General features: G+C 43.5%; 1 protein-coding gene across 1 annotated transcript in view; it reads left to right on the plus strand.

Annotated features, from left to right (window-relative positions):
- Window positions 1-12,926, plus strand: part of LOC103594915 (serine/threonine-protein phosphatase 2A 55 kDa regulatory subunit B beta isoform-like) — a 238,037-nt gene extending 225,111 nt beyond the window's left edge. Inside the window, 1 exon segment of the mRNA XM_008578205.1 lies at window positions 12,754-12,926. Coding sequence (XP_008576427.1) covers window positions 12,754-12,926 — 173 coding nt within the window.
- The last annotated feature ends 6,632 nt before the right edge of the window (window positions 12,927-19,558 follow it).

A 19,558-nucleotide genomic window follows, 5' to 3' on the forward strand; every position in this document is an offset into this window, starting at 1 on the left:
ACTGCAAGGCTTTGGAAAACCAGGCCCTGTGAAGTACATATGCTTTAAGAATCCTCTACAATTTTTATCAATAATAAGATCCTAGAGTTCAGTTAGCATTCCTTCCTCGGTTTAAGGATTTGTAAGTGGTCTGTATGGACAGCATGGACCACAGATATACATAAGATGGTTTTTGTTGTATTATAATAGGGAAAACAATAGTGGCTTCCATTTATTAAGTTCCAAGCACTTGCACTAAAAACTTTAGTTATGGTATCTCATTTTTACCTCTTTATTGAAATAGAATATGCATACAGACAAGTGCACATATCATACTTCTACAGCTTGATGAAATTTCACTGATCACACACACCCGTAATGAGCATCCACATGAAGAAACAGAACTTTACTAGCAATCCTAAAGCCCCCATTATGCCTCCTTGTAGTTTCTACCCCCCAAGCATATATTTGATATAACAACCCTATAATGTAAGTATCATCATCTCCTGTTTAGGTAAAATTTAGAGGCATCAAGAAAACTGCTAAATGAGTGTCTGGGCCAGTATTCTCACGCCACTGTCTTGACCCTCTATTTAATAATAAAATTGGCCATTTATTGAGTACCTATCATGTGTTCCGTCCCTCCACAAACCTGATTTTTCACTAGAATTCCCAATCTCAGTTCATGGTTTCCCCACCCAGGCAGCTGAACAACTGACCTGACAGTCAATATTGATTCTTCTTTCACTCACCAGGCTCCCCAACTCCCAGCCCAATCTATCCATGAGCCCTACCAGTGTTTCCTCTAAAATAGATCTCAAATCAACTCATATCTCTCCATCTCCACTCCAACCAACCCTCACTACTATAAGTCACTTTTTCTCCCAACTGTGTGACCGCAGTAATCTCCTGTCTGGTCTCTGGTGTCCATTTTTTCTTACTTTCTTACTCAGTACAAGGGTACTTCAAAAAGGTCATGGAAAAATAGAATTAGAAGATAATATGAATCTTTCCATGAACTTTTTAAAGTGCCCTCATACATGCTTCACTTAACAGAGTAGACTTTTCAACATGTAATCCTATCATTATTTCCATGCTAAAAACACTCTAGTAGCTTCCCACTGAACTTAGCATAAAAGCCAAGTTATTTACTTTGGCCTGTAAGACTTCACACCCTCTCCCTGTCTCCCTCTTTGATATCCTATCACATCACTCTTCCCTAATTCACTCTGCTTCAGCCAACTAACCACTTTTCTGTTCCTGAATAAACTTTGTTCTTCCATTCTTTGCATTTTCTCTTCTCCCTTTCTGGAATACTCTCCCCCCAGAATTCACAAGGCTAGGGACAAGTCATTGTTCAGGCCTCAATCTAAGTCACCTCTGAAGAAGCACTTTTTCCCATTAACTCCCAAGTAGCCACAATAAATCTCTATCTCTGTTATCTTCATTGTATTTATCAATATTTGAAATTGGGTTTTTTTGGTTTCCCCATATCAGAATAAATTCTATAAGAGCAGGGACTTCGTATGATCCATTGCTGTATTCCAATGTATAGAACTCTCTGATGTGTAGAAAGTAGATTGGACTTGTCAAGTTTGAAGTAGTGGGAGGTCATCAAAGTGAAGATATCCAATAGACAGTTGATCATGAAATCTAACCTGGAAATATAACTTTAAGACTTATAATAAAGCTCTGAATGTTCTCATATAAAATAGACCCCCATAATGGCTCAAACACATAAAAGGTTATTTCTCCTGTAAAGTCCAGTATTGATGATCTCCATCATCAGACAGACTTGCCCAATGAACAATTCAGAAACTCAGGCTTCTTCCATCTGCAGATTCCCAGTGTCACCATTATCTATTGCAGGACTGCAAAAGGGGGAGATTCTTATGAGACAGGCTCTGAAATAGCATGCAATCCATTGGATGGAGCTCAGCTACGTGGCCTCCCAACTGTGAAGCAGGCTGAGAAATGTGGTCTAGCTGTGTGCCCATGAAAAATGACCTGGTTTTGGCACACAGCTGGCTAGTCTCCACCACAGAGAGTGCCCTGTCATCTCCCAAGGCTTTTCGGGGAAGGCAATAGCAATTTATGAGATATTTTTGGAGACACTGAGAACTGACCATCAGGACTATGCCTGGCATCTTTTGTAGATCACAGAACAGATGCGACATACTGTCTGAGCCTCGGAAAACTGCCTACAGATTTTGCCTGGAAATGCAGCTGCTAAAAGAATAAGTGTGGGTGGTGGTTCCCCTTCTCTCTTTCCATCTATTCCAAGAGCCAGAAATCTGCTCAGGCTTAGCTGGCTGTCACTCTCAGCTTCTGCTTTCCCCATCTAGGTGACATGTTTTCTGAATTTTGCCTCTAGGCCTCCAAGGGAGAGGGAAGTTTCTTTAGGCATTTTGGGAGACAGATGCCTTGGGGAGAATGCAAAGGGGAAATATTAATAGCACAGTGCAGGTTATATTCTGCAGATGTGTGACAGCCTGCCAGATGCTGGCATACAAATGAGACCATGCCATCCACCCTTAAAGCAGCCATATGTAAAATAATCATTGTCATCATGAGAATGATGATAACTGATATCTATATAGTTCTTTTCAACCAGACCGCCCTAAGCACTGAGCAGACTGTACAATCTGGGACCCTTTGCCTCTCATTACTGAAGTGCAGCCACCTCTGGGGTAGGAAGTGGCTATCTTGCAAAACAGCCTCAGAAAAATACCAACCACCAAGCAGGTCTTAAATTGTATGTTGTTTAGTACCTACTTTTATAATGTCAAGTGCAGCCACCTCTGGGGTAGGAAGTGGCTATCTTGCAAAACAGCCTCAGAAAAATACCAGCCACCAAGCAGGTCTTAAATTGTATGTTGTTTAGTACCTACTTTTATAATGTTTCTTATCCACAAAGGAGGCAGAAGAAACATGGCTTAGGATAGAATATTGTGGGTTTCCCAAAGCATGGTATAGTACCACGAGGATAGAAGGCAAGGTGCTTCTAAGCAAAACATAGACTTTTTTGTTGTTTTCATAATTATGTATTTATGATAATGAATGTTAGAAAACACAACTATCATATCAATCCTGTGATTTCACAGATATTGAAAAATCCATTTTAATTACAAGGTAAGTATATGTAAAGAATCAAATAGTAAGACAAGTGGTCTGAAAATATGGTTAGAAAAGAGTGATTGCTTCCAGTGACTGACAATCAGTGTGACATTGGCCTGATGGTTGAGAACTCAGGCTTTGCTGTCTGACAAGCACAGAGTTTTCACCCAGCTCTACCACTCTCGGGCTATCTGAACTTTAACATGTTTCTTGATTTATCTAAGCCTCTGTTTCATCATCTTAGAGAGGAGCTCTATCAAAGAGGATTATGAGAATTAACCACACACACACACACACACACACACACACACTCTTAGAGCAGTACCTTGCTGAGTAAATAAATGATCAATACACAGGGACTAACACAATCCTGGTTATTATTGAAAGGACAAGGAAACTAGAAAAGTTGAATGTTGTGATGGTGCATTCTATTCTGCTGAATTCATTATCTAGGTCATCTTGTCAATTCTAGACTCCTCCTTTGGTTCTGCAGTTGAGAACTCTTTGCAAGATGTTGCTCAATACACCCTAGTTACTAGATATTTGCAGGATCTCTAAGATCCAAAGCCTTGTGTTTAGCACCAAATCAGAGTGAGGCACTCCTAAACATCGTGGCCATGAATCCTCTCCCTTCCATCCATAGCCAGTCTGTCCCCCTCTCGTATAACAGGTTCTGGCTTAAAGTGGTCAAACTTTGGTCTTAATGAGTGAACTATATACAAACTGTAATAACTCATTTCTAGATTAATAATTCTTTAGAGCAAGAGGCAACCCTAACTTTTAATAAATGAAAATTGCTATTAAAAGATGTCTCTTCTTTATGAAAATTATAGTATCTAGGATCCTTTGAACTCTTTTCTCAAGACTAAGAATGACTTGGCCTGGCTTCTTATCTAGTTCAACACAGGACCTATTAAATAGATCATATGAAGTAAGAGTATAGACACAGCCCTCAACAACTATGTATTGATCGCCTCATTTGTGCCAGGTACTGCACTGAGCCTGGGGATACAAAAGTGATAAAATAAAATAAAAAACAAAAAACAAATTTTCTGCTTTCACAATGACATTCACCTCATTTGTGCCAGGTACTGCACTGAGCCTGGGGATACAAAAGTGATAAAATAAAATAAAATAAAAACCAAAAAACAAATTTTCTGCTTTCACAATGACATTCATCAAATAATCTCACTAATGACTATATAATTACAAACTGAGATAAGTTCTGTGACAAAAGAGAACATGATTCTGTGAATTAATTTTTTAAAAACCTCATGTAGACTAAAAAATAAAAGAAGGCTTGGTGAGGAACTGATTATTGGGTTGTGATCTGAAACAGAAAGAGTGTGGAGCTAACTTGGCAAAGAGATGTGGAGAGATTTGTCGGCACGTACAAAGGTCCTGTGGCAGTAGGGAGCTTGCCCTGTTGGAGGAACTCTAAGAAGACCACTGTCACTGGGCCCAGAGAGTGAGATGGACCATGGTATGTATGAGCAAGGCTGGGAGGTTAGCAGAAGCCACACCTTGCAGAAGTCCCATTTCTGGGCATGAGACAGAGGATTTCTCTGGAAGAAAATCAAATGAACTCCAGGGGTACTTCCTCCTTGACCTTGGTCTTAGCAGCCTTGCAGCTCTATTTGTCAACTGAGCGAAGGCCTTTCTGCATTGACTCCTTGATCAAGGGACCACATAGACTCAACTCTTGGCTTCCAGCTTCTAGCACAGCTTAGTACCATGGACAGCAGCCTTCCTTTTAACCCAGTGTGATTCTGCCAGGCAGGTTTTGGAGGAAGCTGTGGGGCCTAGTACAAATTTCTCTCCTTTGTTGCTTCAGTGGCTTTCATCCTGCTAGGGGATCACCTGTACATACAATCTCAAACTGGTATTTAGTTAAAAGGAGAGCATCCCTTCTAGTGACATATCCATCACATTAGCCTATGTGCCAGGGCAGCCCCCTTCTTCCTGTATTAACAGCAGCCTTGGTGGGTTTTCCCAGGCTGGGTGCCTTGCTTGTGTGGGTGTTGGCCCTCCCTATCAGAGGCTCTATGAGATGGTATTTCTCTTCCCACAGGGAGGAAAAACTTCATATTTGAACTTCATGTTGTCAAGGGATAGGGCATGAATTCAACTATGCAGACTTCTCTTGGGTTTCTTGAGCTTCCTCAGAGCAGTATAGCTTAGTACTTGGAATGTAGAATCTGGAGTCAGATTTACTGAATTTGAATCCAGCGTCATCTCCTACAATCTGTATAACCTTGACAAGTTACTTAGCATCTCTCTAACCCTCAGTTTCCTCATCAGTTAATGGAAATAATAATAGGATCTATCGTATAAGGCTGTTGTGAGGATTAAATGAGGTAATCCTATAAAGTATTTAGCAGAGCACCTGGCACAGAGTGAAGACTTAATGAATGGTAGCTATTATTATGTGGAGCATTTCCCCAACCCCCTTTCTTCTTACCTAGTTGCTTGAATCTTGTTCTCTCCTAAGAAAACTATAGACTAAACAATTCACACTATGCAGCCCTGGTAGCTTGGCCTGTTGACCTATGGTGTGTTTTTTGCACTTAAAAAAAAATGCCTAGAGTAGGCTGCTAAATCATAGGAATGAATTAAATTAAAAGCCATGAACATTTACTGAGCACTTACTATGTGCATTAAAGATGCTGAAGATAATAAAACTCTACCCCTGTTGTCATAGCCCTTATAATCTGGAGGGTGGTGTATCAATCAGATGTCAGCCAGAGAAACAGAAACAGTAGGAGAGGAGTGTGTGTATACAGATAAAGAGAAAGAGGGTGGGTGGAGGAGGGAGAGTGAAGGAGGGTGACTGAGTTATTACAATGACTGGGCCTTGCAATTGTGTGGCTGGCCATGCAAGTCCAAAATCTGTAGGGCAGGAAGGAAGGGAAAATCATGAGCAGGCCGGAACCCCACAGGCATGAGCTGACACTGTCCACAGGGGGTGGTCAGGAAGGGAGATTTAGGGGCAAGGGAGAGCAACTGAAGACCCAGCAGCCTTCAAGGAAGGCCTGAGCATTTAGCTTCCCAACTGATTAAGTCAGGCCCATACAGAATAAACTTCCTTTTGAATAACTTAAAGTCAAATGATTAAGGCCTTTCATCACATCTGTAAAATCCCTTTGAACAGCACCTAGATGAGGTTTGACTGAAGGACTGGGAGGTGTGTATATGCTGCAAAATTGTTGCTTCCTGCCTTTTGTGCTCTGGCTCCCCAGAGAGAATATCCCTGGTAGCCCGCCCTAACATGAAACACACGAGAAAGGGAATTCTAAGCATTGTGGTTCAGCCTAACCAAGTTAACATACCACAAAGCCATCAAAATGAGTATGTGGACAGAAGGAGACAGACATATAACCACTCAAGGAAAGATAAGTCCATCATTTTTTGAGCCTGTGTTAAGTGCCAGGTGTGTTACACACATTATCTCCCGTACTTTTCCTCCACTTTTGGTGCATGAGTTAACAAGTTCAAAGGCATTGCAAATGATGTAATTGGTCACAGAACTGGGATTAAGATCTACACCTCTTTTACTATAAACTCAAGTAAAATCTATTATATCGCACCATCTCAAACTATTCAAATAATTATAATAATGTATAGTTGATGTTCTCACAGAAGTGTGCCCAAGGCACTAAGTATGCACAGGATAAGAAGGATCATGAAAGGAACGCTGGAATGCTTCATAATGAATGTAACATGTGACTTGGTCTTTGAATTGGAAATGTTCTAGTGGTGGGATTTCGGGCTGTCTGTCCTACATGAGTAGGAAAGATTTTATGATTATGGGGCTTTCAAGTGCACCCCCAATCCTAAAGGATGTCTCAGCCCAAAGTCTTTTGCAGCCCAGTACATATTTAATATGGTACCATGTGGCTCTGTCAGTTTCCTCATACTGAGCCTAGCAATTGGCAAACACTTCATGAATATTTGCACATTGGCTTATTTTAAGCTCTTAATAGAGGAATATCCCTTGGAGTCCTTTTTTTGGAGATCTCCAATGTCTTGTCATCAAGCAATGTGTCCTTTCAGCTAATAAGATCTGGATGCTTTGTAATCATTTCTTAATATCCAAAGATTAAATTCAGACTTTGGAAAGGAAAAAAGACCTCAAAGCAACTCATGTCCCCTAAAAGAGAATCTAACTCTAATATTCTCATTGTTCAAGGCCAAGATATGATTGTTTTTCCACCTTCAGTACTAGCAGACTTTAAGTGGGATGTGAAAAGCCTCAGCTGCTTTTGAACGTGGATACCTTACCCAAGTAAACAGACTCCACTCTACAGCTTGGCCAATCTCAATAACACTCAGCCCTGAAGAAAGGCATCCTAATTGGCTCTCCTATCCTCTATTGTCTTAGACAGAACTTGGGGGGAGTTGGGTGTGAGGGGGGAGGTATTTTCAGTATCAGCAAAATCAGCAAAGATAAGATAGAGACATGTGAGGATAGTCACCTTCAAAAGCCCACAAAGCCAATGCATGTAAATGCTATCCTTGGAGAAATATGTGCTTCTTTCAGAAGATGAGATTATTCACCCCAGTATAAAACCATTAATAAATAATTTTTTCTCTATTACCTTGTTTGATCAAAATTATTAGAGGCTGACAGAGCAAATATGATTATGCCCATTTAAAGGCAAAGCAACTGAAACCCAGAGAAATAAAATGAGTTTCCCAAGTTCACTTAGCAAAATAGAGATGGAATCAAAACTGAATCCCAATCTCCTGGCCCCATTTTTTACAATCACAATATTTACCACAATATTATCTTGAACTTTACGCATAGAGATGAGGTTCTGGTCTTTCAACTTTCTCATGAATTATTCTAAGCCAGAGAAACTATTTTTTTATTTTTAGTGTTTTCCTTGTTTAATAATATGTATTTATTGTTGTGATTTTGGAAAAATGAAATGAGCTCTCCACCAATTTTTCTTTGTATACGGTGGATTTGCATCATAATTTTAACTAAATGCTAGCTAATTCGACAATATGGACTCAGGAAAAAGAAAAGAGAAAAGCCAAAAAATATTAAAACTCTTGATTTACACAGAAACCTTTCTTCTATTCAATCTAGGACTCTCTCTCTCGCTCTCTCTCTCTCTCTCTCTCTCTAGCTCTCTCTCTCTCGTTCTCTCTCTCGCTTTCTGTCTCCCTTCCTTGCTTTACTTTTCTGCTTAGCCATTATCACTATCTAACTTACCATGTTATACTTATTTACCTTCCTTTCTCTCTCTCTTATTTTATGTGGCTATGGTCAGACTATATATCTTTCACCTAACTTTTGTCATCTAAAATAATATATGTAATAAGCGTAGAAAGTATTATGAAAAGAAAACGTGGAGATGGTACTGATAATTGAAAAGAAAAAAAAATCACAGACCCTGATATAACTATCACTAAAATTTTAGTGTCTTGCGTTTTAGCTAATCATTTTCAGAGTGTAAATTTTAAATGACATTAAGATTTTACTACAGTTAGAATTTTGCATGCTATGGTCCTTTATAGGCTTAGAAATTTCACTGCAAAAACAACTTAGTGAGATAGATAAAAATTCACTTAATTGCTGCCCTATTTCTATATATTCATCTAGGTTGTTGTCAATCTCTTTCTTTTATATTGTCAAAATACACTTTTTGTGTGTGTGTGGAAAGCCTTTTCCAAACTTGGAATTAAGGAAATGACTTTTGAGTGGCCCCCATGCTACCCCTTACCATCTTGCCATGACCATCTCCTTCCCTCACCCCACCACTAATGTAATTTATGGCTCTGGCTTCTTAATTGTTTGAAGAGGATCCCTTAAGGGGTGACCTCCCAGTGTCTTCAATTATTATTTTAAATGATGCCTCAGGCTACTGCCTGGCACAGCGGGCCCTCACCTTCCCACCTCTGCCTTGGAGCTCAGCTGCCAAGTTGGCTGTGCCCCCTCCTATCCTCAGAGCTGCCTCCAGAGTCCCAGCAGAGAGCCAGATTAACCCCTTTTGTTAGCAGATGTAATTTGCCTGGGCTCAGTATTAATAAGGAATGCCGAAAGCAGTTGGGGTCAGGAAGACTGGATCTGTCAAGCCCCAGGGTTAATTTAATAGCAATCTGTTGGCTGTCTGGGTTGTATATTAGCCATGAATCCAATGCTTTGTTTTGCTTTTGCTGTTTAGTTCTTTGGGACAACAGGGGAAAAATATGGATAGAGAGCTCTAAAGGATAAGGAAGAGAAAATTGACTGTCAAAATGCATCATTCCATCTTCAAGATAATGCAGGAGAAGGTATTGCTCATCTCTTCCTCCTTTCCTGAAGGGCAAAACTACATGTGCTGAAGACATGCATCTCTCTTTAGAACAACATAAAGGAAAATCCCTGGGTTTCCAGAGAATGCAGACATGAAATATCCTCTCCCATCATCCCCATAAGCCATTGAATTTTTGGCAACTAGACTCCTTCTCTTGAATGTTTCCAGAACTCAGCAAATCCCCCATCAGATAACAATCCCGGAAAGCCTTGTCAGGTTTCTGTCCCAACTTCTGGTTCAAAAAAATTTATCGTATCATAGGACATAAAAAAATTCTGGTTCTGAAAAATATGGCTACCAAAGCGGTAAGTGAATTCAGACAGCATGAGCTCAAAGCAGGAGAGAGAGAGAGAGCTGCTCTCGGATTAGCCAGAGGTCATTTCAAGAGAGCCAGAACTGTCACACTCAGAAAGGCTGGCTTAGTGAGGCCATTCTCAGGGGAGACAGAGTGGCATTGTGGTAAAGAACCCAAGCTCTGGAATCAGGCAGACTTCAGTTCTAATCCCAGCTCTGTCCCCCACAAGTCATATGACCTGAGTAATTTATCTTAGTCACTGTGTTCTCAGCCATAAAATGGGCTTGTAATAGTGCTGGCATCGTAAGGCTGAGATGAGGGGCAGGTGAGTCAGCAACTGTAGAGAGCTGAGCACAAGCCAGGCCCAGCACCTGTAAATGTTAGCTGCTGCTGCTGTTGTCTTCCTCCTCTGTCTTCATCACCATAGCTGGTAAAAAGAGGGAACGAGTCATAGTTTATCCCCTGAACACCATAGAGTCATACCCAAACAAGCTCTCTAGTCAAAAGGCAGACTCAGACCTGCAGGAAGAAAGAAGCCGAGGGCCTGGGGATGAGGCATGGGAGGTAGGTGGCTTAGAGGTCCTGGATGAGTGGGAGGAAGGAAAGATTGAATAGCAGCAGCCCTAAGCATATTCCAGATTACATCCCCATAATGGCATCCTTGGTGGTGGGGATGTTCCTGGTCTTATAGATATGTATAAGCACTTGTTTTCACACGTTCTGACTTTTGGGCTTTATTTTTAGGAGGGAAAAAATAACTGTAGCTATAGCATCTCCCCCTCCCACACAGCCAAGATCCCTTCCAGTTAAGCTTGTGTTTAGAGCTCTACTGGTAGAGGTTGAGAAAGCTGACACCAGATTTTCTTTCCCTATTTCGGGAAAAGAGAAACATGCTCACTGGCACAGTAGGGAATCAAGGCTTCTTCTGGATGGTGATGAAATCTGACAGCTGAACACTAACCTCTGCTTACCCACCCCATGTCATGGCCACAAAGCCCAGGACAGGGATGGGGCAGCTGGGGAGGACATCATAACTGTAGCCTGGAGCCCCCTCCTGAGTAGCACAGGCTCTTGTTCTCGCTCTCCAGCGTGGGGTGTGACTGCAATGGTATTTATAACTCTGGCAGAAGTTGAGTTGAAAGGTAATAGTTTGTGAATCCAGGGGATCTACATGCCCTGAAGACTCAAGTAACATTTGCATCTGGGTTTGGTGGGGGAAAATGTGATGTTAGCTCAGTCTCAAGCTGATTTGGGAAAGAACCCAACGGGATTTATAAGAGATAATGGAAGGGGAATGGGGCACAGCCAAATACAAAGCTATCATTGCAACAATTGCATGTTGAAATAGTTGTAACAGGAGCATAGGTGATGTTCAATAATAGATGACTACTTTGTTAATTCTGGTGGGACTAAAAATACCAGTGCATTTGCTTATACCTCATCTAAACCCTAAGGAGGGGATGCTGCTACTTGCTTCATGAAAAGTATAGAAGACTTTCATCCATTCCAGTCTATATCAAGTTATTGCTTGTTGATTCAATGCACTGTTTTCCGAAAGGTGGTATATAAGCTCCTTGGCACACACACATTTTCATTTTAATTGTTATACATTTATTTTCATGTATTTCAGTAAAAGGGTAAATAGCTCATGAAACCCATGATTTTAGGAATATTGGATTACTGTTTACATGAGACTAAGAAAAACTGAGTCCATTTAAAGTTGATCTGAAGAGAAAATGTTGAGTAAAAATTACTCCCTGATGATTCACAGATGAGGCAAAAGTCACAAAGGTGCTCACAGGTGGTGACATCTAGGAAAAGTGGGAATCATCTTTGTGAGCTTTCCTGAATAACAGCATCCACATCACAGGGCCTGTTCCTGTGCAGGAAGTTGCTGGGTCCTCAGACCTCACCTCATCCACAGCCCGGTGCCTTCCAACCTGCGTTCTGCCCACCCCAGCTCTCAGTAGGGGTATGAAGGGTTCAGTACAAACCCGCACCTTCACCCGGGACAGACACCTACAGAAAGTGTTTGTTTCTGCTGAGTCACCTCTGTAAATGGAAAGCTAAACATTTCATTCCAATATATAAGGATATGGTCTTGAAAACAGAGTTATAATTCTTGATCAGATGATAAAACTAAGGGCATGTTCCATGGCAGCCTAAAACTCTCCTGCCATATAACTAGATGGCTTCTTTCTGATGCTTAAACTCCCACACAAGCTCTGAAGTAAATTACTTTAGAGCTTATGGAGACTAGACATTCTGTATATCTTAAATGAGAGAAATTTTGCATAATTGTGAAACAGCACAGATTTTGTACCTGGGATGAAATCCTAGTGTTGTCACTCATTAGCCCTGTGACTAGAAGCAAGTTAATTTACACACCCAGAGCCTCTTTTTCCACCCCTGAAAAATGGGGATAGGAAAAGTGTTGTAAGGATTGAGTGAGACAAAGTAAATGATATGCTTTGCACAGTGAATGACCTATAGTAATTGCTCAGTAAATGGTAGCAACTGTTATTATTAGCATTATCATCAATACATTATTAAAGAAGGTCTCAGGGATTTCATGGAAGAGGATTTGTAGTCTATCCTAGATATCATTTATCAGTCCAGGAATCCAGGTAAGGATTCAAATAAATTGAATTCTTCAGTTGGAATAGGACTAGTTCCTTAACCACTGTTAGAAAACAGGAAACAAAAGTCTCTGCAACTTGGCACATTTTAGCATGATCACGTGAGCAGGTAGCTTTGGTCACAAATAGATGTCTTCTATGTGTCGTACAAGATAAAACACTGATAAGGAGTCAAGAGACCTGAGTTCTAATGCTACCTCTGACCTACTGGGTTACCCTGGACCATTTCCCGAAAGTCTCTGAACCCCACCTGCCTAGGACCAATAATATGTGTGTCTTTGCTAAGAGTTACAGCGAGGATCTGCCATGTGCATGGTGAATGCTAACACGTTACACTTGTATAAGGTGGTGCCATTGCCAGTCCCCGCTCCCCGAGTTTCTGCCTCTCCTCGTTCGCTTCTTGACTCGTCTGTGCCAGATATCGTGGACATTAAGCCGGCTAACATGGAGGAGCTCACGGAGGTGATCACAGCAGCCGAGTTCCACCCGCATCACTGTAACACCTTTGTGTATAGCAGCAGCAAAGGGACAATCCGGCTGTGCGACATGAGGGCGTCGGCCCTGTGTGACAGGCACACCAAGTGTGAGTAGCAGCCCAAGGGTGACTGGGTGGGTGGGCCACTGGTTCCTGACAAGCAGGGGCAGGGAGGGGAGGTGCTGGGAGGCTTTGATGTCCTTTCCTACATTGGAGTCATGGGGAGTAAAGAATCTACGCATGTTGGTCTGACTCGAGTCACATCCACGTTTGGTAATTCAGTAAAAATGAAACCTCATGTTCAATTCCAACACATTTGGGTACAGAGATGACCCCTGTCAGTTAAGGGTTTAAATGACATTGTGACACAACACAAACTTTGTGTTAAGAACCTCACTCTTGATGCTGTGGAGAGCATGAGCCTGAGGGGCAGGGGGAGTCCAATGAGGAGACTGTCACAGGGTGCCTGGACAAGAGGCAATGTGGACATAGGAGGGGTAGATGGGTTCTAGACAGATCTTGGCAGTAGAGTTATGGCTATGGGAATCAGCACTCTGGAAGTCCCAATACTTCTAGTGGGCACCAGAGAAAAGCTTCAGAGAGAGGAAATAAAGTGCAGTGGGTCTCATGGGCACTCAGGTCCCGCTGGAGTTTTCAGGGCATTCACAGAGCCAAGCAGCTCCAAAGCCGGTAGGAGCTGAGTGCTCGGAAGCAGAAAGCGAAGACTGGAGATCTTGATGTGAGCAGATGAAGCCTGCTGGCACCGGCAGCCAGTGCTATGTAGACAAGATGGGCCTGGGGCTAGCAGGGAGGATTTCTAGAAAAGACACCACTCCCCAGAGCAGAGGGACCTGGAAAGCAATGGCAACCGATATCCAGTGTTGGGCTCAACAACGTGCAGCTGCAAGATGCTCAGGAGACACTAGAGCTGTGTGTGTCCTACCGTCAATTCTGCTAGTTACTGTCCTCCACTCCAATAGAAGTGGAGTGCTGAGGAGAGCCAGAAGTGAAGACCTTTCTCTCCCGCAGTCCCAGCTTTCAATTTCAATTCCTGTGTGACATGAATGACATGATGGCACTGTGTGTGGGTGTATGACTAGAAGGGGGATGCATGTCTTGGGGTGCATTCGGTGGTTTTTATTGGCTCATTTGCTGTCAGAGGTTTCACACAGGGGAGCTGGTAGTCGAGTGTTGAAGTACAAGCAGGATTTGATTAGGTGGGGAACAGAAGGAAGGATATGTTTGGCAGTGCCCACAGAATGGACAAAATTCTAAAGTTAATAAAGTACATGAAAACTTTAAAGAGTCTTAAAAAGTGTCAGGCTTAGGGGAAAGGGGAATATTGAGTTAATAAGATCAAATAGGGACGATGGCTTATATTGTATTCATCCTTAAAGATCAGAGTCAAAAGTGTATGCTCTCATGTATTCATTTATTGATTGATTTAAAACTTTAAAGAGTCTTAAAAAGTGTCAGGCTTAGGGGAAAGGGGAATATTGAGTTAATAAATCAAATAGGGACGATGGCTTATATTGTATTCATCCTTAAAGATCAGAGTCAAAAGTTTATGCTCTCATGTATTCATTTATTGATTGATTCATTCATTCATTGAGAACCCGCTTCATACCCAGCGCCTAGCTTCTGTGGTAGCCAGTTCTCGTTAAACTCTTTCACCAAGTATGGCTCCCATGGGGCCAGACTGTGAGCCCTGCTGCCATGGAAGAAGGGCATGCAGAGACCATCTAACCTCTCTGATGTGCTCTGGGTGGCCTGTCCTATCAGCAAAGGCAAAACAGCACGTGCCTGTCAGAGACCTATGACCCTGAAGGAGGTGCTGACCACAGGCGACTTTCTTTGAAGTCTTATTTTTCTATCTAAAATTTCATGTGAATTTTGCATTTTACCCCAGTAAAATGTCTATTTTCAGTTTAATAATGACATTTCCACCTGACCCCCAAATTTCAAGAATAATCACTGTTCCCAAAAGGTGAAGCAGTTATCCCATGGCTTTCTATACCCCCTGGTGCACCCCCATGCTCTCCCCCATCCCTGACCCCCAAGGATACATACATGTGACCCCATTTGAGAAGCACATTTCCTAGTATGTGGGGAGCAATTTGAGATCGTCTTGCTGGAGAGCAGAGTTAATAGAATTTGTGTTTTACGTAAGGTTAGCACAGTGGTGATATGAAGAAGGTACAGGAGTTAGAAAGTTTTGCTGTAGTCTCAATACAAGGGAAGTTCACAACCTAGATAAGGATGGTGGTTATGGAAATCGAAAGGATAGGAAGGGAAAAAGGAACATTTTATTTTAAAATAACTTTGAGGTTGGCATTCATCACACTTGGATGTGATACGACTTGTTCAGTGTCATTCCCCTCTGGACAGTAAACTCTCTGAGGCCAGGCACTGAATCTGGTTTGCTCACATTGTATTGTCAAGGCCTGACACATAAGTAGGTGGTCAGTAAATATTTATTTAGTAAATAAACGTATGTGTGAGGGTTGATAATGACACGTAGGGATAGGAACTGATGGGAGGCCATGCTGGGAGAGAGGGAAGGGTTGGGGCTCAGTTTGGGACAAGCCGTGTGAGGTGACACAGGCTCCTCAGGAGGCAGGGCCTCTCTGGTGAGTGAGGCACAACCAGGCTGAAGGGCCACGGACCCAGGGTGCATGCCAGAGATGGCCCAAGGAGCCCTGGCGTCCTCATAGCAGCGGACACCAGCCTGGGCTTTGGAGTCAGACCTGACTGAGAGGCTTGATAAACCTTGAGCTCAAGATGGAAAAAGGAGACTTTTTCCTTTACCTTAGAGACTTTCAGAACTATAGTGGGTCAGAGCAGATGGTTTGGAATCAGAACTCAGCTCCGACACTCACTGCCCGTGTGACCTCAGGCAAGTTGTTTGATCCTTGTGAACCCCAAGTTGCTCATTTGAAAGTAGAAATATTAAGAACAGTGTCATAGGGCTGGCTGTTCTCGAGAAGCACATGTCGTCATGAGTGTGAGATCCTAGTACTCTGCCGGGCACACGGGCATCAGCAAAGGGCAGCAGCAGTCATCACAGTTATTCCTCCTGAACCCCTGTTCCAGGCCTGCAGCTGAAAGATGCTTGAAACCCAACCCTTTTGCCACATAAAGGGGGCCCCATTATTCATTTATTAAATTAACATTTGTTGAGCACATAGTGCCTGTCAGGCTTGTCTCAGACTCTGAGGACACAATGATGAGCCCACACAGACCTAGTTTCCTCCCTCTTAGAGATCGCCGAATTCATCAGGGTTCTCCAGAGAACCAGAGCTCACAGGGTGTGCGCATGTGTGTATAAAGAGACTTACTATACGAAATTGGCTCACATGATTATGAAGGCTTGACAAGTCCCAAGATCTTCAATCAGCAACTGAAGACTCAGGAGAACCCATGGCGGTGTTCTTGTCCAAAGGCCAGCAAGATGAAGGCTCAGGAAGAACCAACATTTCAGGTCAAGTCCAAAAAAAACAAACAGAAAACCAATATCCCAGCTTAATTCCCTCTTCCTTGCAGGAGGGTCAGCCTTTTTATTCTATTCAGGCCCTCAACTGATTGGATGAGGCCCATCCACATCTGGGAGGGAAATCTACTTTACCCAGTCTATCAATTTAAATGTTCAGCTCATCCAAAAACACCCTTCCAGAAACACCCAGCCTGTCTGACCAAACACCTGGGCACCCCACGGCCCAGGCAGGTTGACATAAAATTAAGCACCTTGGGCCGGCCCGGTGGCGCACTGGAGAGTGCACCGCTTGGGAGCGCAGCGGCGCTCCCGCTGAGGGTTCGGATCCCATGTGGAGACCAGTTCCCGCTCACTGGCTGAGCACGGTGCGGGCGCAACACTGAGGGTTGCGATCCCGTTGCCGGTCCCCGGTACGGGCATGACACCAAGGGTTGCGATCCCGTTACCGGTCAGTAAAAAAGACAAAAAGGAAAAATAAATAAATAAATAAATAAAATTAAGCACCTTGTCTAAGGAGTAAAGACGCATTAATACCAGAATAACAAACAAATCTAGTATCTAGTATTGCAACTTTAATAAAGTGGTATGAAAGAGAGGCATGTAGGTAGGTGTGACGAAACCTTACAAGGCAGTGACTGCTGAGTTAAGACCTAACGACTGAGACGTGGGTGGAGAACAGGGAACAGTCATCCAGGCATAAGAAGCAGGAAGCCTGTCAAGCCACACACCCAGGGACACCCTGGGGAAACAAAACCCTGGGGACAGTCACCAGGGAGGCTCAGGAGCTAGCTAGTGTCCTGAAGACCTCTGCCAAGCCCTGCCTCGCCACACTCCATCCCAATACCAGCAGAGCTCTGAACTGCAAGCTGCCAGCTTCCTAATCTAATTAAGAAGCAAACAAAATTCCTTTTCCTGACTGTCCAAAGTGCCGACCTTCTTTAGTGCTTTTCTAGTTCTTTGTTTGGCTGCTGCTCCTGCGGCCCCCAGCTCGTGGCAGCTGGGAAAACAAGTTCAGTCTGCCCCCTCGCCTGACATTTCATATTGATTTTCTCCATCTTCCTCAAACACTAGCCTGCAGTCAAGAGCGGCTCAGCCCAGGAGTGCACATGGAATTGAGACAGTTATCAGAGTTCACAATGAAAAGCAACATTGGCTTTCGGAGATGAGCTGAGAAGGAGGGTATTTAATAACCGTCAGCTTTTAATCAAAATGCCGAGGAGAACCATATTATCAGAGCTGCACGTATTAATTTCCATATGTCCCTCACCATGCATACTCAGCAGGGGCTGGAAGGGATGATTCGTTCTCTCCCTTGTCTCTGTGTTTTTTTCTACTGCTCCTGGCGGTAGTGACAGGGGTCACGTTTGCAGTTTGAGATGCCTGAAGCAATAGGGTGCGGGTGGCAGCAGCATTGGGCTCCTTCGGATATGCTTTTCCCTTTCAGTGCGTGACTGTTGGGCATCTGGTGAAGTAACTGGCCAGGTGTGGCGAGTGAATGTGATGAACCTGAGAAATGAAAGAGGAATTAAGCCTGAGCTCCTTTCCAATGCCTTGAGGCTGGTCCCCACCCACCTCCCCATCCTCGGCTCCCTGCAGCCTGGCCACATTTGCCAGCTTCCTGCCTCTTCTGCACACCCAGCCCTTTCCTGCCTCAGGGCCTTTGCACAGACTTTCTCTGCCTGCGTGTTGCTCTTCTGCCATGCTCCCCACCTATCTGGATTATACTCATTTTTTAGGTCTTTGAGAAAATGTCACCTCCTCAGAGAGGAATTCTGTCTACCCTATCTGTGCCCTATTTCTCTTTATCTCATTGCCCTATTTTCTTATATAGCACTCATTAGAGTTTTTTGCTTTTCTTAGTCTCCCTAACTAGAGTGTAATCTCCATGAGGGCAAAGATGTTGTTTATTTTACTAACTACTGGGTTTCTACAATACTCAGCATAGTGGACTGGGGCTTCAAAGAACATCTGAGCAGACGGTAGACCCGAATGAAAGAAGGTGTATTCATTTACCGGGGCTGCCACAACTGATTACCACAGCCTGGGTGACTAAAACAACAAACCTTTGTCTCACAGCTCTGGAGGCTGGAAGTCTGAGATGAGATGCCGGCAGGGTTGGCTTCTTCTGAGGGCAGGGTCTGTGCCAGCCTCTCTCCTTGGCTTGCAGATACCGTCTTCCCTCCCTACGTGTCTGTGCCCAGAATTCCCCTTCTTATAAGAACACCAGTCATACTGAATTAGGGCCCACCCTAATGACCTCTTTTTAATTTAATTATGTCTAAATACAGTCACACTCTGTAGGACTTCAACATTTAAAGGGGGGGGAGGACGACAGTTTAGCTCTTATCAGAAAGACATGAATATAATCAAGTGCGCAGGTCCTGGAGCCCGCAATTCCAAATATGCTCTAAGAAGCCTGGGTAGGAACCAGGGCTGATCCTTCTCCCCAGGTGGCAAGCGTGAACAGAGACCACAGACACAGGGCTGTGGCCCAGCCCCTGAGGCGTCATGGGCACACAGTCAGCATGGCCCTAAGGGCAGTGGGGAAACTAGTCAAAGGACCCAAGGCCTGCGGTGATAAAAGCCTGTCCATGGAGTCATCACAGTTCCCCCGTGGTTGTCTGTGTGCTTAAGTACAATGATGCCTGGTGCTGAAACCTTTTCTCTGAACAAAAGGCACTTTGATTTTAGAGGCTATCAGGTGCTGAGGAGCCTGTTACCTACTCCAAAGCTACTCTTGAGGGGAGAGGATCCCAAATAAGGGGAGTTTGTTTCAACAGCATAAAAGAAAAAAAGGAGGTGAAATCCCCAAAGGGGACTAGGAATAGAAAAAGTATGTATGTTGAAGGGCCACAGAGATTTAACTTGCCAAAACCTGTGGATGCAGTTAAAGCTGGGAGCAGGCGGGGAAATGCTCATTGGACATGGTAAAGCAGCTGCAAAGCTACAGACTCACCGTGAACACAGCCATGTGAAGGTGGGTACCGTAGATGCGGACAGAGACGAGCAGGGGCTGTGTGAAAGGGAGGATGTCAGGGACAATGACACGTGGGCAGCTTCCTATTTTCCAGATTCCCTGCTAGGTTGTAGGTTTATTTTTGTTTTTCTTTTTCTCCTCCCACCCCACCTCTAGGCTGTAGTTTTACTTCTGTAATTTGGAGAAAGCTGGTGGGTGACAGGAGAGCCCCACTAGATGCCTTCGCTCCAGGGTGGAGCCAGCAGGAAAGATCACCCCTACAGCACCTCCCTGAGGTA

This window comes from Galeopterus variegatus, unplaced genomic scaffold (assembly GCF_000696425.1).
Source record: "Galeopterus variegatus unplaced genomic scaffold, G_variegatus-3.0.2 Scaffold1644, whole genome shotgun sequence".
NCBI classification, from domain to species: domain Eukaryota; kingdom Metazoa; phylum Chordata; class Mammalia; order Dermoptera; family Cynocephalidae; genus Galeopterus; species Galeopterus variegatus.